We start from the raw sequence: 22,068 nt of genomic DNA, 5'->3' as shown, positions 1-22,068 counted from the left end.
TGCTTGAACCTGTAGTCGTGACTCTGATAATGTTGCACTAACGGGATTATTAAGACATTTCACTCGTCTTGAAGGTACAAAAGAGAATTTCCTACCTGACCTACTTTTTCTTGTTTGGATTCTTGCAAGAGGACATGAAAGATCCCACCAGGAAAATAAATAATGCATCTATCTTCTTCTATTTGCTGAGCCAAGTCCCCGCTGTGCCTCCTGCATGTAATGAAAAACAACAACTAGAGAAATGTAGTGAGATGAAATAGCTGCTTCGCAAAGATATCAAACGATTTTATCTTCGGCATAGGTCTACATTAATTTTGAAAAATTGCACTTTTAACTTGAGTTTGAGCTTGAGAATGAAAAGTAATCACTGCAAAAATCGGTTTTTGGTATTTATTTGAATAAATTACATTGACTTATCACATTTTTTTTTCTTTACATCAAGCATACAGTCTTAGAATCCAGTGCAAGAATAAAAGAAAACAAAAACAATACAATCCAAAGACAATCATGTGCAGCACAGAGAATCCCTTCTTTCACATTGCTTTTGGATAATATACTGTATATATACATCTATACTGTATGTGTATACTTTTGTCACAGTTACAAAAATAAGATACGTTACTGTAGATGAGCGACTATACACACAAGGTGAAAACAAAACACAGAAAAGCTGTACAGTCCTCATTGAGGGCAAAGATACACACGATTGTTAAAAAACAGTGAATGAGAAAAAGAAGGAAGGAAGTAGATCACCTTTAAAAAAATTTAAATGAATACTTGACCTCTTCAAACTGTACCGTTATTCTTCCCCAGCCAACAAAGTACACTGTCTGCTAAAGTTGTGCTTCCCTTAAAAAAAAAAAAAAAATCAAATAAAGCAACACTTTAATGTGGGTTGTCAGTCGATTTTGCATCGTTATTGTCATTCTATTGAATATAATGAATTGGTCCTTTGATTAAAGAGACGTCCATGTTTGTTTTAATGTTGAACACTGTCAGAGACAGTATATCTTATATACCTCAACATCAGAGGTCCTGCAAGCCCGACCCATGCAGTACACGTACAGTACACAGACCCACACACACATCCCTCCCCCAAAATACACGCACAACATTATGACAAGATGGGTGAAAAAAAAAGAAAAGAAAATAGTGTCACCGCTGCACAGATCATCTCGCAGGAGGGTTAATACATTGTCAACATTGCAGAGAATAAAACCTCAGGGATAAGGTGTGCAGTACGGCACCTTGCTGCTCAGCTGACTGAAACATGTAGTGGTAACTGAGGCCGGTTTGATTTCTGGATTATCAGTACATCAGATAGAGAAGGGAAAACAAATCCCACACAATACTGCATACAAGCAAATAGCTGGTTAGGGGAAATTAAACATCATGTGGAGTATCTAACCAATTTTTCTGAGGTCTGAGATGACACGGAAAAGGAAAACCAGCAGCTTTTTTGTTTGTATTATCACAAAGAAAATGGGTTTTTAGTGTAGTATATTGCATCATTTGAATTTATGAAACATTTCCACTAAGACAAAAAGAAATGATTTCTCATTCCACTCTGCTCGTTCCTTTGTCCTCGTCAGAAAGTATTTCAAAGAGTATTGTTGTTGGCTACGTCTAGTTGTTTCATCATCAATGGCTTATAGACAGCTACGACTACAGAAGACTAATGGGACTAGTACGGATGCAGCGAAAAGAGCTACACCTTCAGCTCCAGAGAAAACAGTTGCCCCAGTGAGCAGTTTAAATCCTATAAGTTATTATATCACAATACATCAACCATTTTTTCACACAAGTTGCTGATTAAAATACACAGCGGAGGATTGCAATTTTTATGCACCATAGTTTTCTTACATCACTTCAGACAGTTTAAACTTCACAACTTGTGGTTTTGCAAATCAGGTCGTCACTTCACTAATCACTGGCTCAGATAAGTAATGTCACATACTTAAGGATACAATTTCACCCTCCCCAATCTCCCTTGATTAAAAATACCAAAGAACTAGACATTTGAAGCTTCACCCTGTTTCACTTGAACAGATTTACTGACACCTTGTTATTGGAGTTGTTTCAGGTTTCTGTAGGTAACTGTAACTTTGGTATCTAAATCACATATGACCAATCACACACACACACACACATATGTTGATATGTAAAGAAATCAAAATATTATGTGTACCGTTATCGTTATGTAAGTTACGAACTAGATGGATCTGTCTAGAAACTTTGTATAGTTAAAATGTGAGGACGTCCTTTAGACAGACTTTTTAAGAGCATGACACGGACGTGGTTTCTCCAGAAACAGCCCAAGCATGCCAAGAGGCGACTACAGTTAAAAAACAAGGAATATTAACAAAACAAAATCAGCTCAACATATCTTTTTTTTTTTTTTCCATAAGATAAAATGTTAAACACTTGAAACCATGCTTGACCTAGAGTCTCTAACAAACATGAAGCACGTGGACCTTTTTTTTTTTTTTCCTAGTATGTGAGAAAAAGATTTCTATCTACTGTAGAGTTTGCCACATAATACAGTGAATGAGAGAAAATGTGAATTTGCAAAGCTGTACTAATAAACTCATGACGGACTGACAGCCAACCTAAACCGAGACAAAAGCCAGGACAGAAATGGATAAGATGACTATGGAAGCCTGAAGGTACCTCCTGGGATAAGGGGAAGCAACGACATCAATGCAATTTCCTCACTTAAAAAGTTTTTACGATCAATTGGTGCATACTTGCTTTAATTCGTCGTCAATCTTGCTCATATCTTCATTCGTTATTATGTTGTTGCTGTTTTGACTCCTTTGAAGCGGAGCGCAGGTGGTTAGTAGGAATGTTTGGGGGAAAAGGTTAATGGGAATACCGCGGGCGGAGGAGCTGGAGGCCGGGATTTATTTTGCCACTGTTGCAGACACAGCTGGTATTAGTTGCGACGTCCTAGTGGGGCAGCGGCACCAGGATTTCCACGTAGTTGATGGGGAAGAAGCCAGAGTTGCCGTGCAGCATCCCCTCGTACCAGTTGTCATCGATCTTGTTGGTCAGGGTGATGATGTCGCCTTCCTTGAAGCCTAGCTCCCCTTCGTTCTCAGGGTCAAAGTCGTACAGAGAACGACAGCAGGGCTGGTCCATGGGGGCTGCAGAGAAGGACCACGGTTGGAGAGTTAAGAGGAGAAATGGGGTGTGAGGCCTGGTTTATACTTCTGCATGAGATTAATGCCAGGTCTACAGTGCGGCATTTAAAGGGATAGCTCAACATTTTGGCTAATTGGCCCATTGCCATAATCCCTAATAGTCAATGTCAACAAACTCATCAAACACAATCCAACAACTCCAAAACGCTCTGGTGGACAAGTTGAGACCTGCACATTCACCTCGCTATGAGATAATAACGAAACTATGAAGTAGTTGCTGCATTTACCTACAAAACAACTCTGTCTCATAACGTTCCGTTATTATCTCATAGCGTGGTGAATGTGCAGGTCACATCTTGAGCGTTTTGGAGTTGTTGGATTGTGTATTTGATGAGTTTGATGAGGGAAACCAAGAAATCCCCTTTAGCCTCTTTTAGCGTAGCTCTGAGCAGCTCGCGGCTCTGCTCTGCCGTTCTAAAACCGACAATTAAAGGTAACAAACCTACTGCTATGACTATAGCGATTATGGCAATGGGCCTTGTGCACTGGTGAGTCAGCGTCCCTCACACCTCACATTGATAATAAGTGGTTTCTACAGTATGTCTTTATGTGTGTGTATTTGAAGCTAAAGCACCTGAAGAAGAGTGGGTCATGTTGGAGAAGTGTCATTGAACTGACTGAGACTGAATGACGTGGGTGAGTTTTCTATGCTTGTGCAAACACAAAGACGAACACACGCTACCAAGCTGACCAATCACAGTTGTCGCAGTCTGCATCACCATGACATTGCTGTTAAGTTTCTACAGCATCGGTTCAATGCAGAAGTATACATTGGCCGTGAGAAGAAAGGATAGGCGTGGAGATAAAGTGTTGCATATAAATTAGAGGCACAACGATCACAAGAACAATCACAAGAACGATCACAAGAAAAGCTTGTCAGAGGCTCACCTGGAGACCTGGCTGAAAGGGGGGAAAGAAGAGGAAGAAGCAAAGAGGAGGAGACAAAGCAAAAGAGATAAACATGAACCATCAGTGACTGTAAAATTGTAACACAGCAGACAAGAGCTTAAAGGAATAGTTCAATATTTTTGGGAAGTGCTTCTTATCCCTGGGACTCTCTTCACAGTTAACCTGGCTCGGTCCAAATGTACCTACCAGCAGCTGTACAGCTCACTAATTTACACATTATATCTTGTTTATGTATTGGGTCCAAAAGCCAAAGTGTATAAACAACAGTTCACTGTGTGATGGGGACTTCTTCTGCCTCTAGGCAGTTGTCGGGCAGACAGTTACTGCTGCGGTTCAGGAAATGGTTCAGAGCATAACCCAATAGAAATAATTCAAAAGTGAGCTGTGGAGGTGCTAGTGGAGATACAGGCGTTTCTCCTGCAGAGCTAAGTGCTAAGCTTATTATCATATGAGTGTTATCACTTGAACAGATAAACACTTTCACTTCCCAAACTGTCAGACTCTTCCTTTAACATTAAAAGAAAGATGAGACATTTGGTTCCAAACAAAACAGTATTCAGAGGTTAGACAGAAACTGCACTGCAGATGACCTGCACTGCAAACAAAAAAATCAGACAAAACAAACAAACAAACTCCCATAAAAGTCCATTTACAAAACAAATTTAAATAAAAATAAGAGTGATAGAGAGATGTAGCATCTCTTTCCAAGTCACTCTTGCTCACCTGGAGATCTTGCTGCAAAGAGGAAAGGAGAAGACAAAGGTGAAAAAAGACATTTTCAGTAATAGCATTTTTAGATGGGTGAACGATGAACTGATGGATATATAGAGAAGGCGCAGTGTGATTAAGAAGTCAATGAACAATGAGGCAAGAAGAAACACAAGTTAAACACAATAAATTGAAAGAGAGGCGGAGAAGCAGACAGACAAAGAAACAGGAGGATCAGACAAATTGGAAGATTGACACCAGAACAAAACAGAAATAGCAAATGCTCGTCCGCTGGTGAGCTTTTCTTTGTCAATGTCGGTCTGGTATTCTTTGTGCAACAAGCGGACGGCACTTGTTTTTCTGCTGTTTTTATTATTGTGTAAAAAAAAATGAAATGAAAAAGAAAAATGAGGTGATGGAAGAGATATAGTTGTATCTCTCTGGGGTTCACTTTTGTCTCACCTGGAGACCTTGCTGCAAAGAGGAAGAGGAAACAACACGAGGAAGGGGGAGAGGAAACAGCAGAAGTGCTTTTGAGTTTAAAGTGGAAATGGCAGGATGTTGCTGAAGAAATTATTTGATGATCATACAGACAGAAACATATTGGTAGGAAAAACACACACAAAACACAAAAACACAAGTTTGACCTGGCTCACCTGGAGACCTCGCCCCTAGAAAAATCAACAAAAATCATAAGGGGAAAGAGAAAAGTGAGAAGTTGTATTTATTCGTTCTGGATTGAAGAATATTGTGTTCAGTACAGGTAATAACTAAAATGTTGGGTAAAGATCTGGGAAAAAGAAAGAGAAAATTAGCAAACAATAAAGGTACCATAAATTCTCAAACATTTCCCCATGCTTGTATTTGGACCAGGTTATTCTAAGAAATCAAAAATCAGAATTTCTTTTTTTTTTTCCTTTAATGTGAAATTATTTTGCTTATGTTTGTATGTTACTGTGCATCAGCATATCTTGAGAAAAAAAAACAACAACCTCACAATAAATATATATATGAGTTACGTAACCTGTTCTCTTCTCTAGAGGACTTTTATTTTGAAAGATCATGAAAGACATGTCCAGATCCTAATATTACAAAAATAAAGTGAAATTGACCAAAAAATAATCAGTAGGAGTTTAGACAATGCAAGTGTGAATATGTTCTACTAATTAAATATGCTGTATAAAAGTCTTAATTTACTGTAATTTTACAATGCAATACATAATAATATATAGCATGTACAGTTTCTTTCTTTGGCCTTTTTGACCAGCATCAGGTTTTTATTTGAGAATTTACAGTCAAAATTAAAAACAGGGAGTGGGTTGTTGAAGGAAAGAAAAACTGAATTAATAGAAACTCGCCCAGAAACTGTCCTTTTAAAGCCAAATGACTACAACCTTTACTGTTTTATCTTCACATGAGTTAGGACAGAAACTTGTGAGATTCACTGGTGAGGTACAACAATGTCCATGCAGAACCAGGACTAGTTTCTGGACATGTTTCTGAACAGAGAGTTTCATATTTAGGGTCTCACCTGGAGAACGGGCACTGTGGATGCCTCCATTGTGGTTCTCACTAGTGGAGAAGTCCAGAGATGTACGTGGTTTAGGCAAGAACTCTTTCCTTGGTTTAACTGCAGTGTCCTTTATCCTGCAGAGTGGGAAAACACAAAATTCAACATGAACCACGTCCTTTTCCTTTGGCAGTGGTTGGTAAATGGCAAAAAACTGTGGAATAGAAAAGTGTCAGCACTGACCGTTCGTCGATCTTACTGGAGAGCTGTGTGAGGATCTCAGCGGCCCGGCTGTGATACTCCACCTGAGCGTGGACCAAGGCGGAGAGCTGGCTCACCTGCTCAATCTGTTGATGCACGCAGAAGAAGAAGAAGAAGCATGTGGGCGACAACTCACTGACAGCAACAGTTGATGACTGTTACGAAAAACTCTGACTCAGTTTATTTAAGCTTGGGGTTCTTTGTTATAACAGATTCATCTTTCAAAGGGCGTCGTTTAGCAGAGCAGGTGCGCAAAGTGCAGAGGCCATAGTCCTCGCCGCAGCAGCCCTGGTTTGATTCCACTGGTGGTGGCCCTTTTCTGCATGTCATTCCCCCTCTCTCTGTCTCTCTACAGCTGTCCTAAAATACATACAGATATAAATATTAATTTTACATAAAACATGAAAAGGGAAAATGTCCTTGAATCTGAATTTTGAACCCGGGTCTCCCGCACCGCGGGTGACGATGCTAATCGTTTCGCCAAGAGGTCAATGACCACTTGGCAAGTGGATTAGCATGTCTTTTATGGGCGAGTGAGTTTAACTTCAGTACCGCTAACCGCCACACACCATCACTTCTCCTTACTGGTACCTTGTGACTGTGACTATACCCGCGGACCTCTGTTACAGAGGCAAATATTTGACATGTTTTTGTGATAAATGGCTGCAACTATTTTTTAGTTATCAAAAATGTTGCTTAATGTTATGATTGAATAACCAATGTCTTAATTGATCAAGTCATAATCCAAATTACTTCTACTAGACAGTAGGCTAGAGTAGATCCTGAACTTGTATGCTCTAAGGTGACATTTGGTTGAATAAGGATCACGTAAACACTGGGGTGGATGCCCTGGATGTCTGGTAGGACACATACTGAGCCATATACAGTTGAACTGACTGACCTGCTGGAGTGCAGCATTTGTTATACTTAATCTACAAACAGCAGGGGCTGACATTATAGAAAAGACGGAGGGTTTCCAGTACGTTGCGGGGCCGTGACCCCAATTCAGTTCAATGGCTTGAGGTTCACAAGAGGGTAATGGGAATAGAAGTACTGTAGTGGCTGCGCTGGATACAGCAGAAGTGTAAAGGTAGAGATGGTCAAATAATAGATGTGGTTGTACGACCCCTTAAGAGCATGTACGAAGAAAATACTGGCTGTGTTGACAGGAATTACAGCTATTCACCACCAAGCAGGGAGCGCACTAATGCTTACATCACTCTCCAGCAGGTTGAACATGCTCAGCTCAGCAATCTCCTTGGAGTCGTCGAACTTCTCGAGCGCTTGTTTGAGCTCGTCGTCGGTCAGTTTACCCTGACGCTTCTTCTTGTAATCAAAGTCCAGACGGCGACCCTCCAGTTTCTTCAGGTGATGCTGCAAAACGAGACCAGACAGTGAATCTGAATCCTTCACCTACACATGGTCTTTGATTTGATTTTCTCCGCTTGTTGTGTAGCGGAGGTCTGCGCTCGAAACTACCTGAATCTCCTTGAGATCTTTATCATGGAGGTTCTGCATTGGATCAATAAAGTTCTGCTTGACCTCCATGTCCAGAGCGTCCTTCACCTCGCTCAGCTCACGCATGGCTTCCCCAGCATCAATCAGGGCGTGGCCTGAAGACGAAAAAGACATTTGGATGCTAAAAACAAGTATAATACACGTTTCAATGTCAGTGTATGGTGCAGAGAAAGGTTCATCTCCAGTAACACTATGTCATCTGGATCTGCAGAAGATTTTGACGTCAGCGTCTTCTTTTTAAATGACATTTTCATTCCTTCACTGGTGAATAACAAAGGAAACTTCAGCATCTTGTCTGGAAAATAGGTTCATGCATTTTTCATAACATTGTTGCTGCATCCTTGAGGGAAGAAATTATGCCACTTTGTTCCCTGTAAAAGTGTTTCTCTTCTTTTCTGTGAGAAGCTTTAATGTGCTGCAGCTCACCAAAGTTAGACTCCTCTCCGAGCTCCCTGCCAAACTTCTGCATGGCCTCTCCCAGGATAGTCTCAGTCTGTGTGTAGCCCGGCCCCTTCTCCTGGCCCCGCATACGTGACATGGAGTTCATCATGCTCATCTTGGCTCTGGTGGCTGTGAAGACAAGGCAGCGAGTGATGACATTTTGTCCACGTCTTCAATTTGTAGTCAGATAACAAAGTCTGAGGTTCCAGAGTGAATGTTATTAAAATGCTTGACTTAATTTGGAGTTAATTTGGAGAGCAGTGAGTTTCAGTATGTCTAGCCAGTTCCCATTGTGATTACACTAGTAGTAGAACATGGGATCATTCAGTTATTTACAATTATGTTATTAAAACTCAAATATGTAACAGGCCAATAATGGTTGAAGGATACAGATACGACACTACATGGCCAAAATAAAAAACTTGTTGTTGTTTTCAAGGCAGGTATATTACAGAATTTACAACAATAATGAACTTGAATAAATCCAATACAAAGGCTGAGCTTTTTTTTTTTTTTTTACTAGATTTTGATGTGGCTGTTAATGCAATGATACATTTTGTCTGTCTCCATATGAATTTTGAGTGGTGAGCACAGTTTAAATCACTTCATAGGGACGTTTTCTGATATCTATATGTGTCATATATACAGTATTATGAACACTGTGCCAAATCACATAAATAATGTGTTCAAATATGCTCTATTGTTCATCATGAACAACCTTCATTTACTTTTTTGGGGCATTCACTGATGAGTAACCGTCATTTTCAGTGATGCAGAGATTACGTAACCAGAACGAAAATAAACCAAACAGCAGAAATATGAAAAATCAATTCCTAGTAAAAACCATTGAACATTGAAAAACATTTGAACTATTTCTAAATTGTCCCAATGTTTTCAGGGAATCACCATTTAAAGTGCATTGCTGGTTATTCCATGCGTGTGTAGAGAACAAAAGCATTTTGCATAAAGCAATCCCCATGCTCATGTTCTAGGTTGACCTTAGGAACATGCAGTGTAATCCCGTCCTGAGAGTAGGTTTGATGTATTGACATACTGTATATTATGGCAGCAAAGTAATTTGGTCATTTTTCCAAGAGTGCTTTGTAAATACAAATATACCGATGTTCATCTCTTCCCACAAGAGAGAGAGAGAGGGGACCAGCCAACCTGTTCATACAGAGTACAGATGGATACCGTCGGCATCCTGAGTAATAAATCTGAGAGCAGAGTGGTATACAGCATCTAAAGGCTTCAGGGTGACGACCGCATGTCTATATATAACAACTCTATAACCCAGGACAGAAAGAAATATGGCTAAGGCAATTGTTTTTCCAATGTACATGGGGAAGTAGGTTCTATAAAGCAAAACACGATTCAATCACAGCTTTTGACCAGATTGTTAAAATGAACAAGAAAAAGTAAAAGTATAATCAATACAGATGCCTAATTATTCATAATGTGACCTTCTTTGAATTACTGTGCCAAATAAAATGATTTATTTAGCTAATCAATTTTCTTAGTCAATGAAATACCATATATTTATTCTATCAGGATTTAGCACTACCTTTAGGTGAGTGAGTGACTCTTGAAAAGCGTTAGAAGAAATATCTAGATTGTCAACAGTTGATTGTATTTAATCGGCTCAACAATATAAAATTGTATCATCTGCATTTAAATGAACACTACTTGTCAATTAACAATCTATCAATGATGTAAGTATTGAGAATTATTTTATTAGAATTATTCACTGAGATTGACAGGATTTTGACCTGATCTATATTTGTGTACATCTATATAACAGTATATTTATGTTACTGTGTTATGATATGTGCATAGTTATGATATACATATAGTATGTTCTTCATGTTCAGTTTTTATATTGACTCTTGACAGATTGGGGCTAAAAAACAAAACAAAAAATCACGTTATCATCGTGCACGGCTGGTTTACAGTATGTCACCTGGGTTTGGCTGCAGATACTCAGTGGTCTTGGTTATGATGTCCATCACTGCCCGTGCAGTGGTGTCCACCTTCTGTAAACCACAATAAACAAAAAACACATTAACACAATAAAACAAACAACATGTGAAATGAGACAAAAACTAAAACTAACAAACAGGAGGTACCAATGTAACATTTAAGAAATAGATGTGGATTATAGCAGAAAAAGGTAATGGCCCAAAGATTGCAGGAGAAGATGAGTGGAATATAGCAGCGATAAAACAAATTACAGATCTTTAAACTGGCCACCGAGAAGATTAAAAAAAAAGGAAAAGTGTTGCTTTGTTCTGCGGGTTGATGGTGAGAGAAACACATGCAGAGCTGAGAGCCAGCATCACTTCTGTGTTCTTGTTTCAGTGTGATGAGACTTGCCAGCTCTCGACAGCCTCTCTCTCTCTCTGCACCACATTAGAAACTCCACTATAAACAAGGATATGTAACGACACACATGCACTAAAAGGCAGTGATATACAACAGCAATCACATGTACATACACTACATGTATTTATTATTCCTCCCATAAATAAATGAAAAAAAACTGAGTATATTATTCAGATCTTGGGTGTTCATGTTTGTGGAAGCGCACAAGCACACCAAAATAAGAGAGCCATTAAAATTCAGCATTAAATACAGTTTATAACAGTTGGCAGCATGATGCCACTACAGGCAAACGGTGACAGATGTCCCTGGGTTTGAACAGGACTTCTGAAAAATGAATATTTGAAATGATGTTTTAAAGAGATAAAGCAAAAAAAATTAGACCTGAAGATTTGAATATTACATACTAAACAACATGATAATGGGAGACTGAATAGAGTTCACTCTTGCCTTTTCCATATCAGTGAAGTCATCATCGAGCTTCGTTCCTTCAGCTCCTCCAACCTTCTCACTCACTTTCTGCAAAAGACACAAAAGGAAAAAAGAAATCCTGTTAGTGTTTAACTTTTATCAGCTTCACCAAAAATCGCATTGCAGTGGGTGCAAATTCCAGAGAGGTCAAATCCAGTTCTCAGTACTGAAATGAAGATTATAATTGAAATGACACAAAAGTGCCCTCAGCCACTGGCGAGAAGAAGTGTTGCACATGGACCCTGTTTCTTTTCAGTGTTTTGTGAAAGGGCAAAACTGATGATGAATCAATAAGAGGAAAAATATGCTGTCCTTTCATAAACCATAGATTAAATTAAATCACTGCAGCATGAACCTCCCTTCTCATCAGCTTAGAGTTAAAATGTTCGGAGTGTGTTTGTGATCTTCACATCTCTGATAATAGAATAAACCTGCCATTTTTGTTATTTATGGGTGACACTGTGGGAAACACTTTCTGCTGCAATAGTCTCCAACAGTTTTAGGTTAAATGAAGGAATGGATTTGAGGTTTGGTTGCAGGTTGCCATGTGTCTTTTAGGTCAGAGCAGTTAAACCAAAGGGGATTTAAAAAAACAAAAACAAAACAAAACTTGACAGTTGTGTTACAGAGTAACTCTTCTGAGCCTTTATGTGGCACTATATATAGACCAAACAACAAAACCACACTCCCCTCTCACTCAGTCTAGATGAAAGACAGTGTGTCAGCTCCCTGGCTTTAAAATTACAATATCAGATTCTCCATCACCGCTGGTGACAGATGCAGCAGGAGAGACGGTGATAAAATATCAGAAATGGAGGAAGAGATGAAGCATGGCCAGCAACAAACTGTAATTTCTTGGCTTTTACAGCTTCGGACGTGGCACGGGTCCATGTGCACAGACACAAGCACAGAAGTAGTTCCTCTGGGCTGCCGCCGTCCCCTCGCTCTCTGTCTGCTGATATGATTTCCAGCTCTGCCACCACCGTGCAGCTTCAGCCTGTGATGTAACCGGACCCCCAGAGGGGGCAGCAATCTGACGCGACAAGGCCAGACACGGCCCTTGGAGGAAGGAGTGAGGAGGAAAAAACAGCTTTCAGGGAACGTCACATAGTACTGTGACTAAAGAAGCAATGAAAGCTAAGCTAAGGAGGAGAAATCTTTCCTCGAGTAACAGCCAGACTCTTCATACTGTACTCATGTAGGCCTACTTGGAGTTCATTTTACATTTTGACTATTAAAGGCAGGCTGGTCTTCACACTGGCACGGCTGTAGTACGACAGAGAATATGTGGTATTTTTGGAGGGTAAGAAGGCGAAAGATTTTGAATTTAGTAAAAAATGAGATGTATCTTTCCAGGGGTGATCTGTGACAGACACAGCAGGAAGGTTTATGAGACTAAGCCTGTGACAGAAGTATATGCAGCGTAAGACTTTCTGAGGATTGGTGCGCTATGAGTCATCTCAGCGAGGACTGATCCCATTTGTGAAACAGCTCAATATTCACAGAAAAGCGAAAAAAAACACACACACACACGCACACAAGGTGGAAGTTAAGCAGCGCGCCACATTTCCTGTCATTAGTTTCACCGACACATCCATCCCTACACTACAATGTCTTCAAATCTTCCTTCAGCTGGTCGCCATGGAGACAGGTATCTGCCCGTACGTAGCCTGGTTTATCAGGTAACTTCCTGTTGTTTCTCTCACTTCTGTTCTCATGTTTTATCTTTCCCTCCTGTCAAACCTGCTGATCAAACACTAATGGGGATGCCTGCCTCACAGCAGCAGCAGCAGCAGCACCACCGCTGCTGTGAGGGGAGACAACGCCGATGGTGATGATGATGATGATGATGTGAGCTGCTGAGACGAAGGTGAGGAAGGCTGTATACACGTGTTATATCGGCTCCACAGCTGTGGCAACACAGGCAACACACATAGTGACAGTTCTAGTGCTCATCCGCACCTTTTAATCACACGCCTGCAGAGCATTATGATGCAGTCACATGTAACTTCTACCTGGTTTCAGATGTGTACGTGATCTGCATGCAGAAAACTCACTGCACAGGAAACTGGGGGGGAAAAAAACATGCACACGCACAAAAAAAAAACAGGCTGCCTCCATTTGTGATTCACACCAGACAGCACATTTTCAAAAAAAAATCTTAAATTGCAGTAATATTTCACAGTGCATAACAAATGCATGATAATGACACTGTTTTGGTGTTATTGACGGATATTAGCAGTTACTCTTCTACAGAGAGGATTAGTCTGAGGGTGATTCGTGATCATGTCCTCACCACGTTCCACAATCTCATGGGGGAAGAAACAGCTTTAAAATCCCTGAGATTTATTCTTGTCATGCAGGGCTTTGTATATTTAGGGATGTTTACTTTTATAAATGATTACTCTTGTAAATCAACAGCCTATGTACAGCAGCATGTACATTCATGATTTGAAAGCAGATGAGTGAAAGAATGATTAATATGAGGGAAGAACAGACTCATTTTCAAAAATACCAATGCTATTCAATATGAACTATATAAAGCAAATTCATTTAAGTTCAGGGGCCACATACAGTGCAATTTGATCTCAAGTGGGCCATAATAACCTATACATAATGAGTAATTACGTGAGAAATACATTTTTCCCTTTGTTCTAGTGCAAAGAAGTAAGTACATTGCACTGGCTGAGTTTTTTCTATCGTTTTAATATTTATTAGCCGCTATCCTTCTTTTTATGAATATTTATTGTTATCTTTCTTTTACACCGTCTTTATTCACTTTATGCACTGAGTGAGATGTGATGCAGCTGAGAAAATGAATTTCCATCTATCTTAAGATGTTTAGGGGAACTCTCCTTTTAACAAACATTATGAATAACTTGAAATTTCTTGAGACAATAATGTGCAATTTTAACAATATTATTTCTCTTCTGCCTTCTATTGTATGTTATATTCACAATTGGCAAATTCATCCCGCGGGCCAGATTGGACCCTCTGGTGGGCCAGTTTTGGCCCGCGGGCCGTATGTTTGACACCACTGATATAAAGTAACAACATTAGGGGTGTGATTAATGACTAATTATGATCAGTACATGTAATTGTAAAATAGCGAAAAGGGTTCCTTACAATGATCTAAAGCCTTGTGTCATCAGATGTCTAAACCGAAATACTCAAATATCGAAATAGCTGACCACTAACGCTGTCTCAATTGGATAATTGATTTGTCAACTAATTATTTAATCTCTAGTGCAAATGATTAAATGTACTTCACTTGGACTCTTAACAGACCATTTGTGGACAGAGGATTTTCAGCGCTCCAGCAGAAGTAGAAGCTCTTATCCACACATTTTCCAACTGAACTGGACCAAAACATCTTGCACTTACTTTACCCAGCTGTACATGATTGCCTCCTCTCAGGAAACATGTCTGTTTTTTTCTTTCCACTAACATTAACTAAACATGAGAACTAACACTTCTGAGAAAATGGAGGAGCTAAGTCATCGTGACAGTGAACAGTTGGACAGACAATCTCACGTGTGGCCGCACTTGAATTTTAAAGACTAAAAGACTGAGGTCTAAACTGCAGGTGGTTAATGCAGTCAGCCCAACCTCATCTCACACAGTATTCAGAGCTCTAAAATCAACCACATCTTATCCGTGTGTGTGTGTGTGTGTGTGTGTGTGTGAATGTGAACGAGTGTGAGTCTGTGTGTGTCCTACATTCAATCTTTTTTTCTTTTTTTTTGCCTCAGAGATAGAGCGGGGGCTCGGGAGTCAGAGTCGGCTACAAGTCAGTCATTTCACAAGCTAAACAGATAAGAAACAATCAGTCTAGTGGAGCCTGTGGGGGACCTGGCTGTGTGAAGGCTGCATGGGAGAAGCAGAGAGACTGAATGAATAAAAATTAGCTTGTGGTGGCTGTTCTGAGTAAGTGCAACGCTGCTGCTGCTGCTGATGGCTGCTGCTGTCAACGCCTGTTCAACCCCCCTAGACACTTTTTTTTTTTTTTTTTCAAGTTGAGAGCAAAGACAGAGCTGGTGCTTTGCTCTGAGGGCTGCGAGCTGGAGAGACTGAAATTTATAACAGTGATGGAAGGATGGAGGATACGCAGAGACACACAAACGCACACACAGACAGACACTGAAGGACGATTTGACATGTCACAACCAATAACCACAGGCCTGAGGATTGATCCTTTTACTCCCACTGACTTACTAAATGTAACCAAGCCACTAATCCCACCTAACAGCCAGTAAACCACCAATCCAACACCTCTGGACGACCTCAGCAATGTCACTGTGCTCCCACATGGTACGGATCTCTGATCAACCACCCGTTTCACTTCTCACATTCTCCAGCCATCACTCCTCCTCCTCCTGCTCGTGGTCCCTGCAAGGGGAAGGGCATGACAAGGTGAGGCGAGCCGCAGCAGCAGCAGCAGCAGCGATGGCGGCGTGAAGTGAACTTTACGGGGGGATGAGTAGGACGTAGGACGTGCCGCTGGCAGCTGGGGGCAGCAGTGGCGTAGATGATGATATGTAACCGGTGACGTCACAGCTTGTAACGTCACACACCGAGCTCACGCACTCGTAGTAGAGAGGAGAGGAGAAGACTGCCGCGAAGGATGCTGATACATGCGAGTGGATGAACAAGCAGCTGATTCGTGACGCCTCCAGACAGAGAGGCAGTGAAGGGATAAGATTTCACTGCAGAGCTCGAGGCTTGTTACTTCTAATGCACAGCAGCCACTATGCTCTAGGCTACTTGTATATTTATAGACATGTTTTCAGACATATTAAGAATATTATTAGGCTGCCAGGACCCTATTGTTTCCCTCAATGTTCTTCTTCTTTCTTCTTCTTCTTCCAAGGAAATCCTACTTCCCGTGTGCGAAAAATGAAAAAAACTTTACACAAATGTCCGGTCCCATGCCAGATTTACTCAACTCCAAGCACATGTCAATATTCCTCCTACAAATTATCAAGTCCATCACTCTGTTTTAAAAAAAAAAAACTGTAAAACTTAGTAAACCTCTCCTCCCACAATTTTTGCTCAATTGACACCAAACTTGCTAGAGAGCATCTCCAGACCGTCCTCCACAAACGATCCATACAGAAATTTAGCCTAAAGTACACTGCATGAAAACATTTGACTGTAAACAGTACTGTAAACATATACCGTCCAATTCTTGCTAAATACATTTTAAATCTTCCTTCTGCTCTCATGGGAACAACTACAGTCAATGTAAGAGTGGCATTTTTAAACATCAGATTTTCTCTTATGATGCAAAACACTTATCGTTAAGAACAAATCACCAACATTTCCATGCTGTCAAGATGCAATTTATGTATTATCAGATTTTTGTTTAGATAACAGTATTTCTGACATTTTAACCATTTTTGAAATCTGCCTTGTCACCTGCTGCCTGGCTGGTGACTCCCTGAGTCTATTTGAGAAGACATACACCGGGTGTCACCTCCAGTCAATTAGCTCAGTGAGTTAGGAGCTGCTTCTTTGTGTCAGAGGATGTGGCTTTAAGCCCCAGCAACGGTGATGATGATGATGACACATCCTAGATGTCCTCAGTTGGAAACGCAAGACAACAGTCTGGATGGTGGCATTACTGCAAGCGTCTAAACTTTGAAAATTCATAACAAATGAAGTGCTACAGCTTTGGAACTTTCACTTTCAATTGCCTAATTTTGCCTAAAGTAGCTATAACTAATACTTTTTTTTTGCCTCAAAAAAGTACAATTACGGTACACTATGCATACCACACCCTCTCCTTCTCTATCACTGAACATGCATCCATCAATCAGCTGTACCAGTAACCCATGCAGGACTGTGTGGTGGGGTGGGGAGGTTGAAACACTGACATGCACCCTGGACAGGTCGGCAGTCTATCACAGGTCTGTCATATAGAGACAAACAACCGCACACAATTTATTTTTTTGGGTGGCCAGATAACCTAATGTGCGAAGCAACGCAGGCACTGAGAGAACATGCAAACCCCACACAGACAGATCCAATGTCTGGAGGGGTTTGAACCTTCCTGCATGTGAACCACTATAAACAACACTGTGAACAAGATGCAAATATTGTTCATTTGGAAACTTGAACTGCTAGACACAAAATGTCTCCTGCTTTAATTCTCAGCGTTTGTGCACTGGAGCCTTCAGATTTCTACATATCACTGACTGAATTGTGTTAAGTGTCAGACGCTGCACATACAAAACTTGACTCTGCACATTTAAGGTCAAATATCAAAGTGAAGTCACAATAAGCAAAACACATTTCTGAGTGGAGGAGACATTAATATACTGTATAATAACACATAATAACATTAAACGGAGATGTGCAAAGGGACTGAAATAAAGTACTCCCCTGTGAAAAAGAATTTACATAATTAAAAGTGTGAACAAGACGACTAGATCTCTGTGAGGTTTTACTATGGCACAGTGTTGCTTTGAGCGAAATGCTACTGCTAATAGTTCCCATTTAGCCAATAAATAAATACAAAATACAGCTGAGGTGGATGGAGTCCCATTGGTTTTAGAGGCTTACAGTACAGTCATAAACCAAATTATTGGACACAGTTTGACCCGACGATGGCACTGGATGAAACATTAGAGCAGTGATTTCCAACATTGCAGGGGGTACCTGGAAACATTTATTTATTTATTTCCAAGATAATAAGTAAATATTCCCGGTAATTTCATAAGCCTATTACTAAAATGGTACATGCGTGCCACAACTAGGGAGATAATAGCCTGCAGCACAACTCCGTGAAGACACATGCCAAGGCCACACCAAACACCAAAACAGCAAGATATAAGCTAGCTGCAAGCAAACATGGATAAATGGCTCAAACATCCAGTTATTGTTGCTCTGGACTCAGGAGAGGGTTCAGGGAGCCCGCCGACAAACGGAAGAAAGAAGCCAAACCTCAACACAGGCATTTCAGTGAAAACTATATTTTTTATGGATTTACTTCCACCGCAGCCTCAGTGTTTCTTTTTACATTTAAGTCCTAGTATAAGAGTTATAGATTTAAATGTTATAAGAGTTTAACAGAACAAAGGCAAGTTGATTATTATCTATTATTTATTTTATTTTGAAGTAAGACAGATTCTTATTTATTTCTATGTTTAATTTGAGTCCAAAAGAACAAAATGCAGGATAATTATTATTTAAAATACAATACTCTGTAAGTTAAAAATGTCTTTGTACAACTTAAAGAGATAAATTGAAATGATTTTCATTTCATAATCACTTGTTTGTTACGTTTTATATGACCACATCATATGAGTGAGGGGTTACAGAAGAATTAAGGTTGAGAACCACAGCAACACAACTCATCCTGAGGGGAAAATGAATGTCTGTACAGCAAATTTCATATCAGTCCATCCAACAGTTGTCCATCATTATCAACCTGATTATGGAGCTAGAAAAAAAAGGAAGAGATCATCGAAGTCATTAGGTCTCACCCTCTGTAAACCATAAACATCTGTACAAAACTTCCCTCGAGTCGCTGTAAACTGCTAAAGAAAACTGTCGGATATAACTCACACAAGACTTTAGATCTCTCTCTCTCTCCAGTTTCTATTTTTCTCCAACTGGCAGCCATGTAAACCAAATCAGACCAGATTAAATATGCTAAATGGGGGTGAGGAAAATAGCCTGGAGATCTTGCCAAGGGCTGCAGGGCGTCCTCCCTCCCCGATCCCAAAATCTCTTGCATCATCACCACAAGGGTCAGACAGCAGGGTGTCCTGACTTGCTCTCGCAGCGGATCGTTTTAAGAGCACGCAGCACCTCCGGTGACAAAAACAAGGTGCATGAGGTGAAAACCAGTGTGATGTAACAGCCCCAACTTCACATTAATGCAGCGAGGGTTTCTGCAGACTCACAACCCCAAACCTCTCAAGTCACGCAATCTATCTCTGTGGAAAACAACAAGTCTGAGCTGATTGTTTCATAAGCCCAAATGAAATTTCTCAACACCAACCTGTGTAGGGGGGGTTCAGGTCAGAAACAACATAAATAAGCAAAGGTAAAAAATAAATGGACGAATTATTCAAACTAAATATGAAACATCATGATATTTATGAGGTAGCTATTATAATTACTGTACTCCAACTACAGGGAACACAAACATCTTAAAAAATGAAGGTATAAGCAATTTATCTTATTGTCCATGTGTTCAACGGGGATTATAAGTGAGAAACTTTCCCCCTTCAGCAGATGAATGTGAAAACAGAGCCACAGTCTGCACAGTGAAGGTCAAACACCCACATGAAATTACAATGAGCAAAACACAAATCTGAGTGCAGGAAGGCATTAATATATGATAAAAGACACAAAATAATAACACTAAATGGAGATGTGCATTGGGGTTATATTAAAGTTGGGTTAAGGATACGTTTTAAGGTTAGATAAGATTTACTTTTAAGGTTATCTCTCCTAAAAAAACAACAACAATACTATTACCAGGTATTGGATTAGACTCTTCTATATTTAATCAGGAGAGACAATTCATCGGGTTGGCAGCATTTATTTTCTATAAAGAGACCTGCCTGCACAGATTAATGAAGACACTTCTGGAGAGTTTAAACAGCAGGGTTTTACACCTGTGCAAGACACCCTGCGCTAATACTATTAAACGGCTGATGGGGAAAAGTGACCTAAGACACTCTCTCTGACACACAGAGAGCCTGTTGTTGCTTTTAAACGGAAATCCAGGATTAGGTTACGTTACTCGCAGGCAGCAGAACACGGTGTGATCGATACTACGACATCGTATCCACACATGCACACATGAGCCTGAGGTGAAGAGGCCGGCTTAGTTGTTGTTTCTAATTTTTTTTCTTTTTGTGCGTGTTTCTCTGAATTAAAAATACAAGTTTGATTAGTCCTAAAAAGAACTAAACTAAAATACCTTTGTGCACAATGTCCTCTGTTTTTATACTTTTGTACTTCTTTTGCTTCATCTGGTAAGTTTCCTTTACAAGTGAGAAGAAAAACAAAATTACAATTGCATTATTTGCGCTCAAGAATTGCTGTGTTATGGAAACCCCCTCTAAAACCATGTCTCAGCCAGTGGTTAGACAGACGGTCAGGCATGGCTGGGAAATATTTTGTAATGGGGGAAAAACCCAGGGGCCCAAGAAAAGGTGTGGACTTAATCCATGGACTTTCTGACAGGTTTGGTGCAATAACTCTTTATCAAACTGTGAATTTTTTATTTTAAATTACTCTTTATTACCCTTGATCTGATGGTCACACTACAGAAAGAGTTCAATCAATCAGTTTATTAGTAGTCACATCAATAGCTATTATAACTAGAGATGCAACTCTACTATCATTATTTTGTTATGTCAAAACTGGGTTTTTAAAAAATTACAAAAGTAGATTATTTAAATTGCAAATGTGAATGATTAAGTCCATCTTGATAATAAATGCATAAATACACAGAGGTCCATCTGTGCAGTGCATCAGCTACTGACAAACGCTGCAGCTGTCACACTGCGATAATGTAATTTCAACAATCCCTTTACTGCCCGACACCTATACTCGTAGCATTCACAACTGTACTGTTAGCGTTGGCATCGGTCACATGGCGCCCAATGTGAGGCGCGCAAGGCGTGTGCTGCTGCTGCTGCTGTTGCCACTGCTCCCCCCTCCTCCCCCGCCCCGCCCGCCCTCATCCCTCCGCCGTCTCCCACACCTCCTCCCTCCTCTGCTGCTCACTAGTCTAATCCTGGCTGGGCACATGGAGGCCCCTGCTTTAAATACGCCCAGGGTGGAAGAGGGAGATTAAAAATGACAAGAGTGATTAGTGAGGCTATTAGGAGGACAGCCCCTGCTGCTGGACAATAACAGGAGAGGATCTGAATCTTTCCTGACAGCATTAAAACATCCATCTCCTCCTACAGTACACCTGCTGCACCCTTACTGCCCAGATCTGAGTGTCGGTATCTCCAAATGTGTTGAATCTCACCACATCTCCCTTCTTTTTTAGTCTGCACTAATGCTGCTCAGTTGTTAGAGAAGAGGAGGACAGAGGTATGGAAACAGAAAGCCTATAGGGTCAGTTGGAAAGATGACAGTGAACTGCCAAAACCTGAAAAGTCAAAAACAATTGCATAACAATGCCCAGAAGTTCTTTGTCTTCCATGTTTTTCCTCTTTTATTAGACCCCTCCCCACCCTCTCTCTTGTTTTCTTCTTTCCCCTCCTCTCTGCTCCCACTACCCTCAGTGCCTTTACTGTTCTCACTGTCACGCCTCTCATGCTGTGCCGAGTATTTCCGCTGCTGGACTGTGACTCGACAATATGTCTGACTCCTTTCACCTGGACCGGGGATCTACTCCGTCACAGTTAAACCTCCGGCGTGCTGGGATTTCTAATGACATTAACACCAGCAGGAACCAAACTGGGAATGAATGTTAATGCTTTATTTAAGAGTGAACGCGGTTGTACTGTACTGGCCGTCCTGAGAATAGACCTGTGCTCTCGTGGAATCAGGGAAAATCCATTTGTTATTCTTAAATCCTGGTGTGTTGGGAGCCAAATGTGGGGGTGGCTGGTTCCTGCTCCCAACTACAGCTGTTTTCAGGATGATAGTAATCCTGCAGAACATCAAGGCCTGGGGCGGCATTAGTGGGGA

The 22,068-nt window shown here is 40.5% G+C and overlaps 1 protein-coding gene across 2 annotated transcripts in view; it reads right to left on the bottom strand.

The window, feature by feature from the left end:
* Positions 1-377: 377 nt before the first annotated feature.
* The window catches only part of sh3gl2a (SH3 domain containing GRB2 like 2a, endophilin A1), a 39,377-nt gene continuing 17,686 nt past the window's right edge, over positions 378-22,068 (bottom strand). Inside the window, exons 2-12 of one of the 2 annotated variants that reach the window (XM_085780984.1) lie at positions 11,380-11,448; positions 10,511-10,583; positions 8,536-8,679; positions 8,071-8,204; positions 7,807-7,965; positions 6,574-6,677; positions 6,352-6,467; positions 5,477-5,491; positions 5,283-5,294; positions 4,836-4,847; positions 378-3,146 (exon numbers count right to left, since the gene is read on the bottom strand). In XM_085780984.1, the coding sequence (XP_085637110.1) occupies positions 2,950-3,146; positions 4,836-4,847; positions 5,283-5,294; positions 5,477-5,491; positions 6,352-6,467; positions 6,574-6,677; positions 7,807-7,965; positions 8,071-8,204; positions 8,536-8,679; positions 10,511-10,583; positions 11,380-11,448 (1,035 nt within the window). In that variant the 3' untranslated portion in view covers positions 378-2,949. The remainder of the gene's footprint in view (positions 3,147-4,835; positions 4,848-5,282; positions 5,295-5,476; positions 5,492-6,351; positions 6,468-6,573; positions 6,678-7,806; positions 7,966-8,070; positions 8,205-8,535; positions 8,680-10,510; positions 10,584-11,379; positions 11,449-22,068) is intronic. The other variant, XM_085780975.1, reaches the window with a different exon arrangement.

The sequence above is a fragment of the Trachurus japonicus genome, chromosome 1 (assembly GCF_045865225.1).
Source record: "Trachurus japonicus isolate A0001 chromosome 1, Traja_1.0".
Taxonomy (NCBI): domain Eukaryota; kingdom Metazoa; phylum Chordata; class Actinopteri; order Carangiformes; family Carangidae; genus Trachurus; species Trachurus japonicus.
Note: the sequence above shows the minus strand (reverse complement) of the source record. Positions and strands in the feature narration are given on the sequence as shown.